Source organism: Carlito syrichta, unplaced genomic scaffold (genome assembly GCF_000164805.1).
Source record: "Carlito syrichta isolate Samal-C Ts95f unplaced genomic scaffold, Tarsius_syrichta-2.0.1 Scaffold307764, whole genome shotgun sequence".
Taxonomy (NCBI): Eukaryota; Metazoa; Chordata; class Mammalia; order Primates; family Tarsiidae; genus Carlito; species Carlito syrichta.
In genome coordinates, this window is record NW_007251860.1 from 593122 (window position 1) to 604569 (window position 11448).

An 11448-nucleotide genomic window follows, 5' to 3' on the forward strand; every position below is an offset into this window, starting at 1 on the left:
TAAAGGACAAGTCCTGTTATTCAAGTCCATTCCAAGCCTCTACTTGCCTCACATCTGCTAACATCCCATTGGTCAAAGCAAATCACATGGTCAAGGATACAGTGACAAGACCTGGGTCATTATTATAGGAAAAGGTGAAGAACTGATCCATCAATGCAATTGACCACACTTCCTCACCTACTATGAATCTGCAATCCATACATTTGCTTCCATACTTCACAATGTATTTGTAGATTTCAGTGTCTCACTTTTTTTTTAGATTAAAGAATGGCCCTGTTTTACAAGTCTTACCAGTTTTACCACCTGTAATGCAAATGGCACTTCCTTCTGCGTATTCTAAATTTCTCTTTGAATTTTCAGAGGTACCACCTTTTTTGTGCAACTGTGAACACTATCCTTTCTTGTTCCATCTCAGACTTGTTTTTTTTCTTTTGAGTCAGGCTTTGTGCAGCTCCCAATTTTCACTGATCCTCTTAAATCATTCAGATTTTTTTTTTTTTTGGTGGTGGTGGTGGTGGTGGTGGTGGAGGAAAGGAACAGTCTCCATGTCTAAAATTATTCCTTTAAACATGACCACCAGCATTGTGTTCCTAAAGGCATGGGATAATGTTCTCTCTTTTATTTCCAGAACTTTCTGGATGATGCTACCCCTTATGGTCATGGAAACTCATTAAGTTAAAGTCTTCAGAGGACAATCTTCAAACTTCTAGCTTTTTGGTCTGAGTCAAAATGATCTCTGATGGTTCATCAGCTGCCAGGAACAGCCAATGTATACACAACATGAATTTTCTAGGTCAGTTTTAATTTGTATAATTTTACTATATATCACAATTTTGGGTGACTTAAATTATGCGTTGCTTATAGTTTGAGATCATTTTTTCCAAACACTTGTCTGTGTATTAATGATCTTCCAAAAACCTGCCTTGTGGCATATTATAAACATTTATTTTATTGGAGAACTTTTTTCAGAATTTGCAAACTTTCCTTGAGGTAATAAACTTATCACAAAACCAAAATTCAAAACACTAAATGACCTTCAAAATATTAATGGTAACTTCAAATATTTTACTCATTTTTAGTTAAGAATGGGTTATTTCTTATCAAATATTAAACACTGGGGATTACAGAGCAAGTTTTTTTCTCGGTCCAAGAAGTTCATTTATAGTTATCGCCAAAGAAAATAAACTTGATCATCAGATAATCTCATTAAAATAAATCCACACTGTTTTTAATTTAGTGAGTGAATGTGTGCCTCAGAAGAATTAATTCTGGTCTTTTATAAGACATAGGGTAAAGGCAGAAGTCTTAATTTATTGAGAACAAAGTCTCCCCTTTGTTCAGGGAAGGTTTGCTGTCAAGATAGATACATAGATGGAGGTTAATGTTTCTCAATTCTTGACCCAGGGCTTTCTACTGCCTGCAGGCCAGGAAGCAGGCCAAAAACAAGAAAAACATTATGGCTGCTTCTGGCTCATATTCCCCTAAGCAGCTGCTCTGTGAATCTCAGAAGAGCCTCAGAAGTGGAGACGCCTGGTTCCCCCAGCTCGAACTTTTTCAAGTAAATCTTTATTTTAGAATTGCTCACTTGAGATAGCAGTGAGACTGTGAGCTTTTCAGAATGCAAAGCCCCTGAATAATAATATTGTTGTTGCCAATGTCGATGTTTAAAAAGGCTAAGTCCCAGACACGGTATCAAGTGTCAAGAACACACATACGGCCGAGCTCGGTGGCTCAGCCTATAATCCCAGCATTTTGGGAGGCCGAGGCGAGTGGATTGCCTGAGCCCGCGGGTTCGAGACCCACCCGGGCCACATGGCGAGACCTCGTCTCTACAATAAATCAAAAACTAGCTGGGCGTGGTAGCACGCACCTGTAATTCCGGCTACTTGGAAGGCTGAGGCAGAAGGTTATCAGGAGCCCAGCAGATCGAGGCTGCGTTGGTTGGGAGCGTGCACTGCCCTCCAACCTGGGAGACAGAGTGAGACTACAACTCAAAAAAAAAAAAAAGATCACACATACACCGTATAATTGTTAACTTCAGCAATTCTTTACAGTATATACTATATTACTATTATTATGGTCACAATCGTTTTCATTTTACAGATGAAGAAACTAGGACCGAAAAAAGTTAAGAAACTTGCTCAAGAACTTCAGCTTGTAAGAGTTAGAGCTAGCATGTGAATAGACTGTCCCCAGAGGCCACACTTGGCTATATGTGCACTGACTACCCTTGTAACGAACCGTATCTCAGCAGTCTGCTCATCTACCTATCTACCTCTCATAGTTCCTGCCACAGTGGCCATTGCATCAAGGGATCTCAATATATGTGACCAAAGAATACAAGGAGGAGCCATTTCCCTCTCCATCCACCTTCTTCCCCAGGTGAACCCACACAATTTCACCTAAGGGCACTAATGCATCCCTCACGATTGCTTGATGAAGAAGGTGTCAGGCCCCTTTCTTGTTTCTTGCATTTGAATATCCCCACTTTTCCTTTAAACGACCCGTACTTTTTTCCAGTTCAGCCATACTTAGTGATTTATGCTCTTTCATTTCTGTTCTTTGCTGTAATCAGCTAGTATAATTTTAAAATGATAGCACTTTGATCCAGAGATAGTTTCAGCAGACATCATTACATCTCATTCTATGGCATGCCTTCTCAGCATCTGGGCTCTCAATGAACTATTATTATATGTCTCTTCAAAAATCCTAACTCCCTCTCACACTAATAATAATGACATCTTACTGTTCTTCTGCGTGCACAAGCACCCAGCACTATTCTGGTGGTTTTGTATGTTAATTTAGTCTTCGTAGCGACTCTATGAGTCAGATATGAGATTTATCTTCTTTTTCACTGATAAAAAAAAAATGAAGGCACTGAGAGGTGAATTAACTAGCCCAAGTTCACCCAGCTAAAAACTAATAATGCTAGGGTTTATACATAGGCAGTCTGGCTCCAGAGCTCTTGGGCACATCATTAATATACACTCATCACCACTTATGAACCATTCAACTGAGAATGGAAATGAATACATAATACACTGTGTTCACTTTCAGCAGAGATCAAATAAAAATGAGGAAAAAAAAACAAGAATTAAGAGATGAAGAGATTTTTTAAAAGGCAAGACCAAAATATGAGACAATAAAAAAATCTTCTATAACTACATTGGGCTGTCAAAAACTCCTGGGTTTTCTTGAACTTTAGAAAAATAGAAAAAAATATATCTTGGGGGATTTTAAATGTAGCAGTAGATCTCAGATTTTGTCTGTTCAGTGAATGACAGTAATTAATTTAAACATGTAACCCACGAATTGTTTGAAAAAGTAAGCAAGCTTCTGAACTACATTTCTAAAGGAAATGATTGGTGAATAAGTGCCACAAAAATATTTTCTTAAATATTTTGTTTGATTTTTTTCAGCACTTAAATGCTTTGTTAGAGAAAAAATTCCTAAATTCTTACACTTGTCAAACAAAGCATTTTGCTTTCCCAGAGTATTCTGAGATTTGTCAGAACTTGTTTAATCATGGGTTTGGGTTTGTTTTTTTTTTTTGGAGAGTTCTGGCTGTATTCTGTGACCTTTGAAAGTCCCTCAGAGCTCTGTGACAATGAGGCAAGGAATTCCCAAGTCCAGCCTTATCCAACCCATGATCAGCTTAATTACTAGCTGGTTCTTTCACTAAGCTTCCAGTTGCATTTTTCAGTGGATGTATCATTTGTAGAGAATCTTTAGATAGTCCTGTTGATATTGTAGGCTAGAAGAAATGATTAAGTCAATAATTAATGGCATTTCTATGAAATGCTTTGAAACCCTGACTATGATGAGAATTCTACTGGCAGCTTTATAAAGTAGATTCACTTGTTTCCAAGAATCTGGACTGAGACCAGAGAACTATTTTGTAACAATTTTCCAAACGAACCCTAAGGTCAATTAAGTTTAGTCATCTGGGACTCCAGAATCAGAGATATGAAGGCAAACATCCAACCTCACAACTCAGAGCATTTCTTAGATTTCCCTTTTCAGCTTTATAGCAGTAATCTAATCTTTAAGAAGGAACAAATACCCCTATGTAGTCATGAGAACTCACCATCTGTTGGCTATTCTCTTCGGTAATATTGGTGTTATAATTCCAAGCAGCAAGTGAACTTTGATGATAAAGGTCTTCAGCTTCTTGGTTAAACTTGTCCAAAAATGTCTTGACTTGTTCCTCTGGGGTGGACTGAGCAGCAGTTACCACAACGAGGCTGAGAATGAGCCAGGAAGAGCCTGACATCTTCCCCTGTGAGCCAAGATCACATCCACTGAACAACTTTCCCTAGAGTAAAATCTCCTCATGAGATTTTTCTCTCTCATCAGCCTTTGAACTTGGGTTGGGCACTAAGCAGGAAAGCCCAAAAAAGAGAGAGAGAGAGAGAGAGAGAGAGAGAGAGAGAGAGAGAGAGAGAGAAAGAAGAAGAAGAAGAAGAAGAAGAAGAAGAAGAAGAAGAAGAAGAAGAAGAAGAAGAAGAAGAAAAGAGAAGAAGAAGAAAACAGTAAACTGTTTGCTGCACCAATATAAAGTTCATCCTGGAACGAACAGATATATAAGAGGTTTTCAAATAATTTTTAAAGTAAAGCAAATAAGCAAACGTTATTCATTAATCCTAGAGAACCTTAGCTTTCTTATTACTTTATAGCCAAATCAAAACATGAACATTTGGTTAATATGTTCCTAAAAAGCTGTCTAAAAATATACTGAAGGTGTTATAATTTTACAATGACCAAAGATGTCTAAAATTAAGGATCATGGGGATAATGTTGGTGCTTATATGTCTTTCAGACAATTCCATTAACAGTTATTTCCTCACTTAGTTTTATTTCAAGCTCATATTCACAGAAACTCTACTTGGATAACATTTTCCCTTCCAAACAAATGACTTTGCCCTTGTCATTATGGAATTCATTTTTTCTAAGTTTTCATTTCCATGGCCGGTTTTTACAATTTTAAGACTAACTCTCTACTCCCCAGGTTAACTCTCCTGATCTGACTTTGGAAAACTTAATTTACTTATTTTTTAGTTAAAATCTCACTCTGTCACCCATGCTAGAGTACAGTGGCACAACCACAGCTCACCACAGCCTCGACCTCCTGGGTTCAGGTGATCCTTCCACCTCAGTCTTTCAAGCAGCTGGGACTACAAGTACGTGCCACCACGCCCAGCTAATGTTTTGGTTTTTTTTTTCGTAGAAATGAAGTCTCACTACGCTGCCCAGACTGGTCTCAAAATCCTGAACTCAGGCAATCCTCCCACCTCGTTCTCCCGAAGTGTTGGGATTACAGACGTGAGCCACTGTACCCGACCTGGAACACTTTATAAAGCTCATTTTTTACTTCTCAAACGACCATGTGAAACACTGGTTGTATGACTGACTTCACTGTGGGCCTCCTTCCCTTTCACTTACCTATTCAAAACTCAGTCAAGTTCACATGGAAATAAGAATGCCTCCAGATGACATGAAATCCCAAGAGTGCTCATGTCAAGTTCTGGCCATCCACAGTAATGAGATCATGACAACTTAGAATTCAGAGAGATTTTAGTGGTTATCCCGTCAAATCTCAGGAGCTTGGTGTCCTCAGTCCCAGGGTGTAGGCATGAGAGTCACGGGTGAAAGAAAGGAGCCACTTTAAATGGCCAGACTCATGGGCCTGCTTAACTGTGATTATGAAACCTTCACACAGAGAAAGAATTTCTTCACCTAGAAAAACAAGTCTTCCAGGTTCAGGTGACATGGCAATAATCAAGCCTTTTAAAAAAAACTGTACTCAGCTTCTCCTTATTCCAGTGTTATACATATTATTGTAGAATAGGAAAACACCAACTGTTCAAGTACTCTGTGTTGTGATATCTCATTTAAGCATCACAATAAAGCTATAGGCAAATGTTTTATCACTATTTCATGGATTATATGGATCATATAAATTATATAAATTGCTAAACCTCACTCACCTAATAAGTGGCAGAGCTAAGACATGGATCCATGCAGTCTGACTCAAGAATATAGGTCCTTAACTAAGTTGTAGACAACAGTCTAAGAGCAACAATGGAGGCCTAGATTAAAAAAGCAGCAGGGGGCCTTGTGCCTTTGGTGAAGAGGATGGATCTGGTTCTACCACATCAAAAAAAAAAGGTGGACTCATTACTTTTCATGTTATTCAATCAAGGGTACACTATCCTTTTAAGAAATAAGGCAGTTGACAAATTTAAATAATACTAATAAAGAATGTTAAATGAAAGTGAGATGCAGGGAGAAAAAAATCCACGCAGAAGTTTCAGAAAAGCTCCCCCCACATTCCATTTACTTCTCCTACACACTAGGAGGAAAAAACAGGTAAGAAAAAGGGGACAGTATGTAAGTTTCTGAACAAAGACATGGAATGTTAGCACAAGGGAGGGATTGTCAGTCACAGGACACTGGGGTGGGGGGAACGTAACAACACTAAGAATACCTAGTCCTAAATCAGGGGAAGTGGGGATCAGTTGGAGGCCCAAACTTTACCTGCACGTACATTGCTTATGTACCTAATCCTGACTTGTACCCCACATCTCTATAATAAAGTTTTGTTTAAAAAAGAGTTGGAATCTCACTTCAATAAAAGTTGGGGCCAGATGGGGTGGCTCACACCTGTAATCCCAGCACTTTGGGAGGTCAAAGTGGAAGAATCATTTGAGCCCATGAGTTCAAGACCAGCCTGGGCAACATAGCGAGATCTTATCTCTACAAAAAAAATAATAATAACTGGGTGTAGTGGCACACGCCTGTAGTTCAAGCTACTTGGGAGGTTGAGGTGGAAGGATCACCTGAGCCCAGGAGGCTGAGGCTGCAGTAAGCCATGATCATTGCCACTGCACTCCAGCCTGGGTGCAGAGTAAGACCCCAACTCAAACAAACACACAAACAAGTTGGAACAAATCTCCTCTCAGGTAACTTCCCAAATGAAGCACTTGGGTTTAGGGGGAGAAAAAAAAGAGCAGTCCAAACTGAATTCACTGAGGCAGAAAACATGGTTAACATGATCAAATGGAAATTTTTAAAAAACAAGCTATGAAATCTGAAAGCTAAAAATAGGTAGACAAGGAGCCTGGGCCAACAGTGAGGAAGGAAAATGCTAGAAACCAAGAAACTTTGAGAAGCAAGAGAAAAGGGAAAATTGTCTACAGTGATTCTGTAGGAAAACTAACTCACAGTGGCCAACTGCAAACACTGACTGAAATGTTGGAGTTTTTGTTCACGCTTCATAGAGATGTCAATATTTTGCAAGTTTCCCAGAAGTATTTTCTCTGAACCCATTCTGAGAATGAAAATAATTTACTAAAGATAGAGGGCATGGCCTATAGGAATGTACTGTCTTTGAAAAAGAATGGAGAACCAGAAAAAAATTAGGAGACTAGAGATGCAGGAAAGATGTTCTAGTTTTCAAAAGGGTTGGGGGAACATAGATTTTGCAAATAGAGGGAAGAGTTTGACCATGATACCTAACAAAACTATAAAGTATAATTTTTAGAATGTGGTTTGAACCTTGAAAAATATATCTCTGGTTTATTAGGGATTCACTAAGAAAAAGTCAGATGGTGCCTGCCTGCTTTATGTCCTCTATGGTTAAAAAAAAAAAAAGAAAGAAATACAATCATTTTTTAGAAGTCCAAAGACACAGTACATCTTCTAGTTCATTAAGGGAGTTAACAAAATATATACCTGATCTCAAACCAGACAAAGTAGGGACCAAAGGGAGGCCCAAACTTAACCTGTATGATGTCCACTTGTATACCTAATCCTGAATTGTACCCCACATCCTTAAAATAAAATATTTTTAAAATATAAAGTGGTATGTCTAGATCCAAGTGTCTCCTGAAACAACCACATACTGCAAGTTTAGGCAGTCCTAAACAACACTTTGTGTCCAAAACAACACGATTCTTTCTTTAACCATCATTTATTGACTACCTACTATAAGCCAGGCACTATTCTAGATGTTGGGCATATGCTAATAAGTATCATATTACATGAGATGAGGTAAAGGAAAGACACGGTTAGTGATAAATGCTATAACTTACAATAAGCAGAAAATAGAGGGTAGAGAATTATGGGATGGGGAGAAAGATTTTCATAAGAAAGGCATCTATCTACATAATCAGTGTTTGTATACCTAACCCTGAATTGTTCCCCACATCTTTATAATAAAAATAAATAAATAAATAAATAAATAAATAAAAAGAAAGGCATCTATGAGAAAGTGACATTTAAGCAGAGACTTGAAAGAAATGATGAAAACCATCTGGATATCTGTGAGAAGAATTTTCTAGATAATGGGAGCAGCAAGCATAAAAGATATAGGCAGATCTCAAGAACATCAGAGGTCTTTGTGATTGGAGCTCAGTGTGCAAGGGAAAGTGACAGGAGGTGAAGTCAAGGAGGAAGCTGAGATCACACCAGGAGAGCCTTAGAGACAACTGTAGAAGTTTGTCTTTACTTTGAGCAATGTGGGGAGACACTGGAAGGCTTCGAGCAAAAAGTGAACTGGCAAAAGTTTTAATAGGGTCACTTTCGCTGCAGCTTACAGAACAGACACTAAGGGGCCAAGGATGGAAGCAGGGAGACCAGTTAGTGAAGCAACTGCAACTGCCCAGTCAAGCTGGTTGAGTGAATGCAGAATACGAGCTGTAAATACAACTTGAATGCCTAAGAAAAAGTAAATCCATCTTAGGCTATCTTAGACTTTGTTAATAGAATTGTTAGGTGCTAATAAATCTAGAGCATCATGTTCACTTCTGAGGACCAGAATTTTAGGGAAACACAAGAGAGTATTCAGAGGAAAATAAATAAGAGAGTGACAAATCTAAAATAATATAATTTGAAGAATAGTTCAGACATGGAAGAGGAAACAGGGTGAACAGCTTTCCTCCATCATGATACTGTCATTCAGAAGAAGGCTTAGGCAGCATAGTGGACTTACTCTGCCATTCATTAGCTGTGTGACTTTAAGCAGGTAATATCCTCCCTGCACCTAATTTATTCCAAAGCTGATGAAAATATTGTGCCCATCTCATAGGGATGTTGTATTACATAAATTAATACATTGAGAACACAGAGAATAATGCCAGAAGCCTAGTAGTAAAAGCCACTCAAAATGAGAGGAGCTGTGTAATCACTAGAGGACTTCCATACTAGATGTTTAAGCAAAACATCTGCAATTTCATCTTTCAGGGACACAGCAGCAGAGACAGGTGGGAGTTGACTCAAAGGTCTATTTGGACTGTAGGATCCTACATTGTAGGAGAAGATTGCTAGCCTGTGCTGAAACAGTAGGATGGAGGAGCTCACCAATTGAATGAGTAGGGTCACTTGTGAAAGGAAGTCAGCCAGCAATCTGCATGAGTCCAGCCATGGAGAACCTCTCAGGTGTTTTGATCACCTACTTATGATCAGATCCTGGTATAAAACTTCCTTCATACATAAAGGTAAAATGAGTCCATCACTGCTATCTTAAGGGAGAAGGAGAACGTCATAAAGATAGATTACTCCCTCTCAATATTTACATATGTTGTCTTCGTTGATTGCACATGCTTTGCACCAAGCTCTGTACACAACTCTTCACAACAACCTTTACATGTAGAAATTGTGAGATCCATATCATAATTAAGGAAACCGAGTGCTCCCATGATTAATTCAAACTTCCACAACTGATAGGCAATGAGAACAGATTTTAATCCCAGGTTATTTAAGTGACCTCTTGCCAAGCGCAGTGGCTCACACCTGTAATCCCAGCACTTTGGGAGGTCGAGGCTGGAGGATTACCTGAGCCCAGAGGTTCAAAACCAACCCAGGTAACTTGGCGAGACCTCGACTCTACAATAAATTTTTAAAAATTGGCCAGGAATGGTGCTGCGCGCCTGTCGTTCCAGCTAATTGGAAGGCTGAGGTGAAAGGATCGCCTGAGCCCAGCAGGTCATAACTGCAGTGGCTGTGAGTGTGCCACTGCCCTCCAGCCTGGGCGACAGAGTGAGACTCAGAGACCTCTTCTCTCCAGAGTCACGGGTTCAGTCATCTGCTAACCTCACATGAGTCTAATAAGTCCTCATCAGTCATATTTTGAGAATAAGCAGATCCACATAAGCCAAACTAAAATGTACTGCTTTTATTATACCAGTTATACATTTTTAAGTCATTTTAGGTAGAAATTTTACTAAAATACACCTCATCCTAATCGGGATGTGATGTTGCCTGGACATTATTTTACTTTTCTTTTCAGATGACTCAGTGTCACCATCTTGAACATTATTTATTGGCTAGGCTATAAAGTGACAATATCTTCAAGACTTTACATTAAATAGCTCTAAACAGCTTTATTGCTATTGATTCTGCTGTCTCTGCATTCTAAGTTCGCTGCCACTTCTTGAAGTATCAACTTCTAGTAGCCCTATCCACCACAAATCCCCTCCCTGTTTCTGATCTGTCATCTGCTAAAACCTAACTGGAAACTAGATAACCATGGAGTTCAACAAGAAAGCTCCCTTTTCCCTGAGGGTGGGTCTTTATTTTGCTAGAGCAAAGTACATAGACTTTGAGATCCATATTTCCCTTACTGTTCAACTTTTTATATACTTCCAACTGAGTCACAAATAGTGAGGTTGCCAAATAGCTATAGCAAAAACCTCCTCCGGTTCCCCAACTTGAAATGATGACTTTGGTAAACATCCAAGAAGGAAAGATGTTTGTGCAATTTCTTATCTTGCTCAATTGAGTAATATTTCTGACAGGAACAGGGAAAAATATCAGGAATACGAAATGTATAGAAATTCAAAACTTTACATGACCAAGAATTATTTGCATTTAATACAATTGATTTTGACCACATGTTCGTCACACAAAGTGAATTTATAATTGCTTTACAGAAAACAAATAGCAAATTGGCTTTTCAGCCTAAAGGAAAGCTAAAGCTCTTTCCTGTTTACATTTTTAGTTGCATAGCTGTCCATTTTTCCCTAGAGATAAAGTGAAGATAATCTTCATTAAACAAATTGATAAATATTTTCAATAGACAGAGTTCAAATTTTTGAGAATAAACTGTGGATTCCAAAAAGGTTGCACTGATTATTAGCAGCCTTAATGTATGATAGTACAGTGCTTGCTACAGTAACCCTAATTTATTTCCACACCTAGACTGCACAAAATTATCTCACAGTCAAAAGAATGACTCTGAGCCGGGCTCGGTGGCTCAGCCTGTAATCCCGTGCCTTGGGAGGCTGAGATGAGTGAATTGCCTGAGCCCGCGGGTTCGAGACCCATCTGGGCAACTTGGTGAGACCTCATCTCTACAATAAATAAAAAAATTAGCTGGGTGTACCAAGAGAGAAATTTATATTTGTAAATGCCTACATTAAAGAAGAAGAAATATCTCAAATAAAAAAC

At 38.7% G+C, this 11448-nt stretch overlaps 1 protein-coding gene across 1 annotated transcript in view; it reads right to left on the reverse strand.

The window, feature by feature from the left end:
* ACE2 (angiotensin I converting enzyme 2) overlaps positions 1-5637 on the reverse strand; it is a 54645-nt gene extending 49008 nt beyond the window's left edge. Inside the window, exons 1-2 of the mRNA XM_008064619.1 lie at positions 5443-5637; positions 4088-4377 (exon numbers count right to left, since the gene is read on the reverse strand). Coding sequence (XP_008062810.1) covers positions 4088-4273 — 186 coding nt within the window. The 5' untranslated portion in view covers positions 4274-4377; positions 5443-5637. The remainder of the gene's footprint in view (positions 1-4087; positions 4378-5442) is intronic.
* Between the last annotated feature and the right edge of the window lie 5811 nt (positions 5638-11448).